Consider the following 12361-nt stretch of genomic DNA (forward strand, 5'->3'; position numbering starts at 1 on the left):
GGCTTCAGTAGTTGTGGCGTGCGGGCTCAGTAGTTGTGGCTTCCAGGCTCTAGAGCGCCGGCTCAGTAGTTGTGGTGCACGGTCTTAGTTGCTCCACAGCATGTGGGATCTTCCCGGACCAGGGCTCGAACCCATGTCCCCTGCACTGGCAGGCGGATTCTTAACCACTGCACCACCAGGGAAGTCCCCAGTGCTGGGTTTTAAGGGTGTGATATTGTGATGAAAAGAGGGAGGATTCCTGCTGAATCTAATGAAGGGGGATGGGGGTTATATGGGACACGCCCAATGAACCAGGCCCTTGTGGCTTCTCCCTTTGATCTGGGCAGTCCTGCCTGCCACTCACCTGAACTGCCGGCATGTGCCAGAGGATTTGCTGCCACCGTCTCAGCCCTCGACACAGGTTTTAGATTTAGGGGTTGAAAAAAACTTATTGAACATATTTTTGGAAATGTGATGAACATAATGTTTGAGTGGATACTGTCTTTTTATACTTTTTGTCAGGCGGTAGTTTCCTTTTTATACAAGTATTGGTTGCCAAAAGCTTTGTTTGAATACAAAATATGTGCAGCTGTACATATTTGACCACTTTCTTTCTTTGGGACTCCGTGTGCCTGGAGTTGGGAAAGGGATCCCCAGCTCTGCTATGTTAAATATTCCATCTTATCAAAGAGGTATTTCATCAATTATGTATAACAGTAGGTGCCACTCAATAAATATTTTATAAGTGATAGATATTTTTGTCTGAAATTACTTTTTCACTCGAACAATGATTTAAACCCCCGTTTTTAGTTTTATGAGGTGACACTTTTATAATATCATATAGTGAATGCAGCTTGAATGTCATAGAGCTTTAGGGCAGCATTAATCATAAATTCATATGCCCCCATTCCCAATCTTGAGAGACTTTTTCTTAATTCAGGTTTTACCCATTCTATGTGTGGAAGTGTGTGTGTGTGTGTGTGTGTGTGTGTGTGTGTGTTGGGGATGGGTGGGGACAAGTAATGCTTTTGACCTAATGGCTCTGAAGTTATGAATTTCAAATGATTTTCTAAGTCTATGAGACTTAAGGAAGGAAGAAAAAGTGCTTTTCAATGGGTTAAAAAAAAAAAAAAAAAAAAGAATATCAAACTAAACTGGGATGTAGTCCAAAACAGTTTCTCTAGTTTGAGTGGGAGCTGTTAGAGTTTAAAATACTGCCTCCCCCCACCCCCTTTTGGGTTATTGTCCACTTTTATGCAGAAGGAAAATACATGTCTCTGGACTTAGGAGAAACAGTCCCCCTCCTTTTCACATGGATCTGGAAGCCTGGAGCAATCCATGGCCAGGAGCCACCTACCGTGTGTGCAGTGCTGTCACAGTTCAGAGCTAGCAGGCCTTGTTTCGTGAGATGGGGCTGTATGATTAAATTCTCCAGTGTAATATATATCTTTAAAAAGAAAAATCACAGACTTTCCACTTCTATTTGAGCTCTATGGGCAAGAGGAAAAGCACGAATTCTACCAATATCGGAGAGGCAGGAGTCGGGGTTGGTTTATTTAGAGGGCTCATTTTAGCCAGGATTTGCAAGGGCCTTGGTGTAGCATATCAGGATGAACGAAGTCTCCGGCCTCCTAGCCTGAGGTTCTGGGCCCCGGAGAGGAAGCCCGTCTGATGAGAGAAGTAATTGAAGAACAGTGATACGCTTCATTTCCTTTTCTTGAATTTAAGTTATGCATTGGTCATTTTCTCTGCGTATCTATTTAATGGTTGTTAAATTAAATTGCTTTCCCTCAAGTGGTGATTTATATTTATTTATTTTTTAAACCATCTTTTTATCTTACTCCGCTCCATTGCCCTCTGGCCCGACTCCAACTCCGCATGTGTGCGGTGGAGGCCCCAGTGTCTGCAGAGGTGAAGGCTGGGGACTTCTCTCTCTCCCCCGCCCTTTCCCAGAACCTCCCAGGGGCCCCTTCTCTGCAAGGTTGTGAAGTTCTGAATTCTTCAGCTAGAGAATGGCAGGCTCTGTAGACTGTTTTAATATTTGAATGATACAGAATCCATTTATTTGATCCAGGAATGTGAAGAGTTCCAGTTTTGTTTCGGGCAGCTCCGGGCTTTGGAGTCCAGAGCTGTGCTGTGCTCAGTGTGTCCCGTTGCAGGAGTGGGTGAGGAAGAGGCTCAGGCTCGCTCGGAGCATCCCTGACCTGGAGACCCCGTTAGCAGCACGGGGCTGTCTCCTCTGCTGCTTCCATCAGCCTGTGGTCACAGAGCACAGTGTCCTGCTCTTGGATGGGCCCCAGTCTCCACTCAGCACAGCCCAACCTCAAGGCTGGAGTTTTCACCTTCACTCTTCTGGGTTTTGTCTGCTTTCCACCTGGGAATTGCCTCAAAGCCTGGTTTTTGAGGGTTTCTTTTGTCTTAGGGCAGATGGGCCTGATGGTGAAGGGCCTCTCAGTCTCTTCCTTGCGAGGTTGCTCTTGACCTTCCTTCCTGCATTTCTCTGAACTCTGAGTATCGACCCACTCATTCATTCACTTGACAGATATTAATTGAGGAGCTCCTCTGTGTCAGACACGAAATAAGGCACTGGGTTACATTCTAGTCAGGAGACAAGTGATAAACTTGTATATAACATATCATAGTGTGATAATTGCTAAGAGAGAAACAAATCAGGACAAGAGAGGTTGCTGACTGCTCTCTTGTATGGGGTGATGGGGGGAGGGTGGCTTCTGAGCAGAGGAAATGAGGGCCGAGTTATGTATGAATTGAAGGCAGTTCTTCACAACTGGGGCACATTTTGTTCCCCCCGGGGATACTTGTCAGTGTCTAGAGGCATCTTTGGTTGTCACAACCTCGGAGGAGGGATGTGTGTTACTGGCATCTGGTGGGTAGAGGCCAGGGATGCTCTAAATATCCTCCAGTACCCAGGGCAGCCCCCCACAATGCAGAATCATCTGCTCCAAAATGTCAGTGGTGCCAAGGTTGGGAAGCCCCGCTCTAGGGGAAGAGAAGGAGTAGACAGGAACAGAGCAAACAGCAACGACCACAGCCCTGAGGTGAGGGCCGGCTGGCAAGTTTGAGGAACAGCAAGGATCTGGGGTTCTGGGAGAGGAGTGAGCGGGGGGGCAAGTGGCAGGAGGTCAGCAAGGGGTGAGGTCACTTGGAGCTTTGTAGACCCTTGCAGAGACTTTGGGTTTTACTCAGAGAAGAGGAGGCCATGTAATTGACCCGAGAAAAGGAGTGGCCCGCCCTGCTGTCTGTCTGGCTGCCAGGGAGAGCGTGGACTCTGGCTGGGGCATGAGTGGGTGTGGCCAGGATTACTGAGGCCATCCCGGTGAGGGTGATGATGCTTGGGTGCAGGCAGCAATGTGGTGCAGTGGTTTGTCGTCAGATTGGGGACATATTTTGAAGGTGGAGTCAATACCGAGTGCCGTAGGGTTTAGAGAAAGGAGCAAAGGACAGCCTGATTTTTGGTCCAAGCAACTGTAAGGAAGATCGGTATTTTCTGAGAAGGGCTAGTGTGCAGGTTTGGGAGGCAGGGGGCGTCAGGGCTGGTCTTTCCGGGTGTTAAGTTTGAGCTGCCTGCTTGGTAGCCCCACAGGTATGCTGAGGTAGGCAAGCTTATATACACGAGGATGGAGTTTTAAGGGAGAGGTCTGCCTGGAGATTTAGATTTGAGAGTTGTCAGCATGCAGTCAAGCCCTCCGTATCTGCGGGTTCCACATCCACAGATTCAACCGACCACTGATCACAGATATTCAGAGAAAAAAAATTTCAGATAGCTCTCAAAAGCAAAACTTGAATTTGCCATGCTCCAGCAAATATTTACATAGCATTTTCACTATGTTTGCAACTATTTACATAGCATTTATGTTGTATTAGGTATTATAAGTAATCTAGAGATGATTGAAAATATAGGGGAGGATGTGCATAGGATATATGCAAATTATGTCCTTTTATATAAGGGACTTGAGCATCCTTGGATTTTGGTATCCGCAGGGGTCCTGGAACCAATCCCCCATGGATGCCCAGGGACAACTGTGTAGATTGTAGGTAAAGTCAGGAGTCAGGATGAGATCATCAAGGGAGTGACTGTAGACACTAGAGTCCCTGGGATGAAAGACTCCATGGAAGTGGGTTCAAGAGAGAGCCAGAGGGGGGAAACTAGAGGACCACAAGTAGGGAACTCTTTGGAGGTGGTTTTCTCCAAAGGGGCACAGAGAAATTGGTGGCAGCTGGAGGGAGATGCAGGGCCAAGGGAGGTGGTGGTGGTGGTGGTTGATGGAAGCTCTGTAGCAGATTTGTGTGTAGGTAGGAATGATCAGTGGCTAGAAGGTGATGCAGGGCACAGGGGTCAGGTATCTCTGGTGCACGGTAGCGAATGCACAGGAAAGGGTTGCTTTCAGGGCTATGTGCAGTTTGACCCTAGTAACTGGAAAGAAGAACCAACAAGTCAGGAGACTTCTAGATATTAAGTGAAATACAGGTTCTGAAGAGGGAGAAAGATTGCTTTCTGGTCTAGTGGTCTTAGAACCTTTCCTAAAGAAGACAGGGTTTGAGCTTAGCTTCATATATGTGTGTGTGCATGTGTGTATTCATATATATACATATATATGTGTATATATATATATGAATCTGTATCAGGCAATACATTCATTTCATTTTATGAGCTTTTTGCATGTTCCAAGCTCACTTTGCCCACCATATGCCTGGATTTCAACATTAAGCTTACAATCCATTTTTCTTGCAGTTTTCTTGGTGAGAAATAAAACATTGTTCATTTTCACACTCTAAAGAGAACCTAATACAAAGTTTTCTTTCCTCAAAGTAACCTTTTCCTTTTCTTTCCCTCCTAATTTCAGGAACAAACTCTGGCCCTGAGGAAAGAAGGGATTGGGGTTGTTTTGGATTCCGAGCTGCCCCATTTAATTGGCATTGATGACGACCTTCTGAGCACTGGCATTATCTTGTATCACTTGAAGGTAGAAACTACTTTCCTGGAACATTCTCATTTTGCTTTCAGCTTTCCCTGTGGACACTGGCAAGGTTTAGTGTAATACTCTGTGTCCACGAACGCAGCTATGACCCTGAAGAATATACAGCAAATCCTGGAGTCCTTTGGGGATTCTCAGCAGTTCATTGGGATTCTGTGGTATTAGAAATTTCTGTTTTATGTAGTCCTAAAGCTAAATGAAGATCCATTCGCTTTGCCCTCTAATTTGAAGACTCAGCAAGAGGGAAGTAAGGAACAAAAAGGCAGACAGACTGAGGAAGAAAAGTTACCAGCACCTGAACTGGGATTTGTTGTATATACAGTTTCCTGGTCCCTTGTGTTAATTATAAAGTTGTGTCTCTTGCCTACATCGTTGGACCTGGTGCCGAGCAGGGTATCCCTGTCAAGAGAGCAGAATTTCCACATCAGTATCAGTGGTGGCCTCTGTAACCTTGACTTCAGTATCTTCTGTCTGATCCATGACTTCAAATGAGGATGGCATTACGCTTGTGCTTTGAGGGCTCCCCTAAACCATATATATATATATATATTTTTTTTTTTTTCCTTTTGTATCTGGTTTATTTCACTTAGCATAATGTTTATCCATGTTGTAACATGTATCAGCACTTCATTCCTTTTTATGGTTGGATAATATTCCAGTGTATGTACCACATTTTATTTGTCCATGGATGAATATTTGGGTTGTTTCCACTTTTTGGCAATTATGAATAATGCTGCTATACACATCAGCACACAAGTATCTGTTTGAATGCTTGTTTTCAATTCCTTTAGATATATCCTAAACCATATCTTTAGATACAAAGAAACCCCTGGCTACTAGAGGAAAGACTTGTCAGAAAGGATTGGGAACATCAGTGAGATTGCTGTCACAGGCAGGTTATTGATGGCAAAACAGGAGCCCAACCCTTGTCGAGCCCTGAGCCTCAGGAGTCCTGTCCTTTTTCAGAAACCACGGGCTGTTGTTACAGAGCTTCAGTGAACTCCAGTCGCACTGAGGCTGTGGCTTGCCTGGGACAGAGCTCGCCCATCTGTCACCAGGTTGCTTGGACTTCAATGGAAAAGGGAGAAACAGATCATTCCTCATGTTCTTATTAATAAATTTTTCTTGACTTTTCTCCCTAGGAAGGTCAGACATATGTTGGTAGAGAAGATGCTTCAACAGAACAAGATATTGGTGAGGTTTTGGCTGTGTTGGGTCTTCGTTGCTGTGTGCGGGCTTTCTTTAGTTGCAGCACGCGGGGGCTACTCTTCGTTGTGGTGTGCGGGCTCTAGGTGCACGGGCTTCAGTAGTTGTGGCACGCAGGCTCAGTAGTTGTGGCTTGCGGGCTCTAGAGCGCAGCCTCAGTAATTGTGGTGCATGGGCTTAGTTGCTCTGTGACATGTGGGATCTTCCCGGCCCAGGGCTCTTAACCTGTGTCCCCTGCATTGGCAGGCAGAGTCTTAACCACTGTGCCACCAGGGAAGTCCTCCAATGAGTTTTTAAAAATCATTTAATGAATTTCTTTTGAATGACTGACATTGAAGTAACTATAAAAAAGAAAACGTTTCAAATACAGTATTGATCAGAACGTGTATTTCTGTAATTTTGAACTCAACTCAAATGACTAACACCGAACAGTTAGTTTAGTGAATAAAATGGAACTGTGAATCCTTTCACCCACCCTGCATGCCTTCTATCCTCGGTCATGCCTTTCAAGTGTGCTGTTAGTTAAATCACTTTACTCTTGTCAGTGGAAGTATGCTAACAGGTACAGATAAAAGATGTAAGACCCTTTGATGGGAAATCCTTCCCAGTCGACACTTAGCTGTGCAAAGTTGAGGACAGAAAGTAGGACACAAACGTACACAGCATCCACACACACAGACTTCTGCCTTTCCCCAAAGTCTTTGTGAGGTACCCAGGTGAGGTCTTGCCAGGCTTTATATTGTAGCATAATTTAGGGAATGAATGTGGCGGTGGTAGAGTGCGTGTGCGTGTGTGCGTGGCAAGGTGGGGATTGGCAGGGGAAGAATTATATCTTCTCAGATGGTTTTAGAATTGCTGGCGATGAGCTTGCTTTCATGCCAAGTGTAAGCTATTAATCAAGCCAAAGCTCCCATTTCCTATGTGTATTTACTATTTATCATGAATCTGGGAGAGCTGGAAACCAATTTCTGGAATTCCTTGGATTCAGCTGTTTTGGGGTGAAACTAGGTGTCAGGCCTCTCTCTCACCATTAAATTGTCAATACATGTGACCTTTGGGTTTGTTATAAATGTGGTAAGGGCTAAGAACACATGTTTTCTGTGAAGAGGAAAGTTCTGTAGTGCAGTTCTGTGGAGAGTAGTGGGAGCCGTTTGGATTGTGCTTCTGAGAAGCTGGCCAAGAACTGTGCCTGAAATCATGTAGGTCTGCGTGACTGGCATTCACGTCCATGCCTGGCCACTCATTACCCACGAGCAGCTTAGGGTGGTCGGATGGGAGTCGGTAGCCCGTAGCAGCCACATGCTCTGAGAGATCTGTGGAGGTCAGGTTCTCTCAGAATCGGCACAGGCTGTGGCTGGGTCATCTCAGGACTTCTGGAGACTTCCTCGGGCCTCCCAAGATCCATGCCATGCCGTGTTCACCTTTTACCTTTGGTTTGTGCTCCTGGAACGCAGTGTCGGTAAGTGTGGAGGTCACAGTAAATCATTGAACCATGGGGTCCTTTTCGTCTCTTCCATTTTATTGTGACCTTTGGGTAACTGGAGGAGGAAAGTTATTTAGACTGAAGCAGGAGTGACTCAGTGGTATTCAGTTAAGACAAGTTACTCAACTGTTTTCTCCCTGAAGATGAAATAAATGAACGTGCCAGAACTTCCTCCCTTATACAGGGGATGTCCAGACCCACCAAGTAACACCCAAGGGATGGTTCTGTCCGTTGATGCCAGGAACTCCTGAAGTTCAGTTTTCTCACTAAACATAAATGTTCACCTCACAGTTTTGTATGGAAAAGAAAGAATATTCAATATGAGAAAATAAATGAAGGTTGGGAATCATTGCACTAGATACCAAAGGAAATCTTTTCTTCCTCTGTTTTCCCATCTTAGTTCTTCACGGCCTCGACTTGGAGAGTGAGCACTGCATCTTTGAAAATGTCGGGGGGACGGTGACACTGATTCCCCTGAGTGGGTCCCAGTGCTCTGTGAACGGTGTTCAGATCATGGAGGCCACGCACCTCAATCAAGGTATTGGCTTTTGGTTCTGAGTTCTTTGTATGTGTCGTTTCTAGAAAACAGGTTGGTTAGGTAATGGGGGAACACGTGTATCTTAGAATTAATTACACTTTAGGTGTAAAAAGGATGAAGACTGTTTGCTTCATTAGGCTGTTTTCTCTTTTGCTGGAGAACTTCTTTTTCTTTTTTAAAATTAATTTTTTATTTTTGGCTGCATTGGGTCTTTGTTGCTGCGCGCGGGTTTCTCTCTAGTTGCGGCGAGCGGGGGCTACTCTTCGTTGCGATGCACGGGCTTCTCATTGTGGTGGCTTCTTTTGTTGCAGAGAATGGGCTCTAGGTGCACGGGCTTCAGTAGTTGTGACTGGCAGGCTCTAGAGCGCAGGCTCAGTAGTTGTGGTGCGTGGGCTTAGTTGCTCCGCAGCATGTGGGATCTTCCTAGCCCAGGGCTCAAACCCGTGTCCCCTGCATTGGCAGGTGGATTCTTAACCACTGTGCCACTAGGGAAGCCCTGGAGAACTTCTTTATAAAATACCCATTGTCTTGTTGAATTAAACATCTATATATTGACTTAAAAGTTACTGCTATTGCAGAAATAAGACTTTAAAGGAATTTGTGAAGTTCACAATGCTCTTCAAATGCAAAACCTTAACACAGTGGCTTCTTTTAATAATTTTATTACCTTATTTACATTCTTTTTATGAATAGTTAAAGTTATATATACAGGATCTGGTATCATATCTTTTTTTCTTTTAAAATAATTTCAGTATTATGGAATATTTGTAAGAACTTTAAAAAAATTTATTCATTCATTCATTTATTTATTTATGGCTGTGTTGGGTCTTTGTTGATGCTGGTGCGGGCTTTCTCTACTCTTCGTCGCAGTGTGCGGTCTTCTCATTGCGGTGGCTTCTCTTGTTGTGGACCATGGGCCCTAGAGTGCGTGGGCTTCAGTAGTTGTGGCATGCAGGGCCAGTAGTTGTGGCGCGTGGGTTCAGTAGTTGTGATGCACGGGCTTAGTTGCTCCATGACATGTGGGATCTACCCGGACCAGGGCTCGAACCCATGTCCCCTGCATTGGCAGGCAGATTCTTAACCACTGAGCCATGGGAAGCCCAAGAACTTCTTTCTTTCTTTTTCCTTTTTCTTTTTTTTGTACAGCAGGTTCTTATTAGTCATCGATTTTATACATATTAGTATATATATTGTCAATCCCAATCTCCCAGTTCATCCCACCACCACCCCCCTCCACCCTGCTTTCCCCCTTTGGTGTCCATACGTTTGTTCTCTACATCTGTGTCTATTTCTCCCTTGCAAACCAGTTCACCTGTACCATTTTTCTAGATTCCACATATATGCGTTAGTATATGATATTTGTTTTTCTCTTTCTGACTTACTTCACTCTGTATGACAGTCTCTAGGTCCATCCACGTGTCTAGAAATGACCCAATTTTGTTCCTCTTTATGGCTGAGTAATAATCCATTGTATATATGTACTACATCTTCTTTATCCATTCGTCTGTCGATGGGCATTTAGGTTGCTTCCGTGACCTGGCTATTGTAAATAGTGCTGCCATGAACATTGGGGTGCGTGTATTTTGTGTTTTTTAAAAAAATATCTTTATGGAGTATAATTGCTTTACATTGCTGTGTTAGTTTCTGCTGTACAAAAAACAAAGTGAATCAGCTATATGCATACATATATCCCCATATCCACTCCCTCTTGTGTTTCCCTCCCACCCTCCCTGTCCCACCACTCTAGGTGGTCACAAAGCATTGAGCTGATCTCCCTGTGCTATGCGGCTGCTTCCCACTAGCTATCTCTTTTGCGTTTGGTAGTGTATATATGTCCATGACACTCCCTCACTTTATCCCAGTTTACTCTTCCCCCTCCCCGTATCCTCAAGTCCATTGTCTAGTAGGTCTATGTTTTTATTCCCGTCTTGCCCCTAGGTTCTTCATGACCATTTTTTTTTTTTTGTAGATTCTATATATATGTGTTAGCATATGGTATTTGTTTTTCTCTTTCTGACTTACTTCACTCTGTATGACAGACTCTAGGTCCATCCACCTCACTACAAATAACACAGTTTCGTTTCATTTTATGGCTCAGTGATATCGCATTGTATATATGTGCTGCATCTTCTTTATCCATTCATCTGTCAATGGACACTTAGGTTGCTTCCATGTCCTGGCTATTGTAAGTAGTGCTGCACTGTATATTGTGGTACATGACCCTTATTGAATTATGGTTTTCTCAGGGTATATGCCCAGTAGTGGGATTGCTGGGTCATATGGTAGTTCTATTTTTAGTTTTTTAAGGAACCTCCATACTGTTCTCCATAGTGGCTGTATCAATTTACATTCCCACCAACAGTGCAAGAGGGTTCCTTTTTCTCCACACCCTCTCCAGCATTTATTGTTTGTAGATTTTTTGATGATGGCCATTCTGACTGGTGGTGAGGTGATACCTCATTGTAGTTTTGATTTGCATTTGTCTAACTATTAGTGATCTTGAGCACCTTTTCATGTGTCTCTTGGCCGTCTGTATGTCTTCTTTCGAGACATGTCTATTTAGGTATTCTGCCCATTTTTGGATTGGGTTGTTTGGTTTTTTTAATATTGAGCTTTATTAGCTGTTTATATATTTTGGAGTTGAATCCTTTGTCCATTGATTCGTTTGAAAATATTTTCTCCTATTCTGAGGGTTGCCTTTTCATCTTGTTTATTGTTTCCTTTGCTGTGCAAAAGCTTTTAAGTTTCATTAGGTCCCATTTGTTTATTTTTATTTTTATTTCCATTCCTCTAGGAGGTGCTTCAGAAAACATCTTGCTGCGATTTATGTCAAAGAGTTTTCTTCCTATGTTTTCTTCTAAGAGTTTTATGGTGTCTGGTCTTAGATTTAGGTCTTTAATCCATTTTGAGTTTATTTTTGTGTGTGGTGTTAGGGAGTGTTCTAATTTCATTCTTTTACATGTAGCTGTCCAGTTTTCCCAGTGCCACGTATTGAAGAGGCTGTCTTTTCTCCATTGTATATCCTTGTCTCCTTTGTCATAATTTAGTTCAATTATGTGTGTGGGCTTATCTCTGGGCTTTCCCTCTTGTTCCATTGATCTATATTTCTGTTTTTGTGTCAGTACCGTATTGTCTTGATTACTGTAGCTTTGTAGTATAGACTGACATCAGGGAGTCTGGTTCCTCCAGCTCCATTTTTTTCCCTAAAGATTGCTTTGGCTATTTGGGGTCTTTTTTGTCTTCATACAAATTTTAAGACTTTTTGTTGTAGTTCCATAAAAAATGCCATTGGTAATTTGATAGAGATTGCATTGAATCTGTAGATTGCTTTGGCTAGCATAGTCATTTTCACAATATTGATTCTTCCAATCCAATAACATGGTATATCTCTCCTTCTGTTTGTGTCATCTTTGATTTCTTTCATCAGTGTCTTATAATTTTCTGAGTACAGGTCTTTTACCTCTTTAGGTAGGTTTATTCTTAGGTATTTTATTCTTTTTGTTGCAGTGGTGAATGGGATTTTTCCCTAATTTCTCTTTTTTATCTTTCTTTGTTAGTGTATAGGAATGCAAGAGATTTCTTTTTTTTTTTTTTTTCCAGTCATACTTTATTTTATTTTATTTTATTTTTTTTATTTTTATTTTTTTAACATCTTTATTGGAGTATAATTGTTTTACAATAGTGTGTTAGTTTTCCCTCTACAACAAACTAAATCAGTTATACATACACACATGCTCCCACATCTCCTCCCTCTTGCAAGAGATTTCTGTGCATTAATATTGTATCCTGCAACTTTCCCAAATTCATTGATTAGCTCCAGTAGTTTTCTGCTGACATCTTCAGGATTCTCTATGTATAGTATCATGTCATCTGCAAACAGTGACAGTCTTACTTCTTCCTTTCTAATATGTATTCCTTTTATTTCTTTTACTTCTCTGATTGCCGTGGCTAGGACTTCCAAAACTATGTTGAATAAGAGTGGTGAGAGTTGAACATCCCTGTCTTGTTCCTGATCTTAGAGGAAATGCTTTCAGTCTTTCACCATTGAGAATGATGTTTACTGTGGGTTTGTCATATACGGCCTTTATTATGTTGAGGTAGGTTCCCTCTGTGCTCACTTTCTGGAGAGTTTTTATCATAAATGGGTATCAAATTTTGTCA

The 12361-nt window shown here is 43.1% G+C and overlaps 1 protein-coding gene across 5 annotated transcripts in view; it reads left to right on the top strand.

The window, feature by feature from the left end:
• KIF16B (kinesin family member 16B) overlaps positions 1-12361 on the top strand; it is a 296484-nt gene that overhangs the window by 128420 nt on the left and 155703 nt on the right. For all 5 annotated transcript variants that reach the window (XM_067012363.1, XM_059037575.2, XM_059037574.2 and 2 more), the window contains 3 exons: positions 4842-4961; positions 6116-6167; positions 8063-8200. In XM_067012363.1, coding sequence (XP_066868464.1) covers positions 4842-4961; positions 6116-6167; positions 8063-8200 — 310 coding nt within the window. The remainder of the gene's footprint in view (positions 1-4841; positions 4962-6115; positions 6168-8062; positions 8201-12361) is intronic.

The sequence above is a fragment of the Kogia breviceps genome, chromosome 14 (assembly GCF_026419965.1).
Source record: "Kogia breviceps isolate mKogBre1 chromosome 14, mKogBre1 haplotype 1, whole genome shotgun sequence".
NCBI classification, from domain to species: Eukaryota; Metazoa; Chordata; class Mammalia; order Artiodactyla; family Physeteridae; genus Kogia; species Kogia breviceps.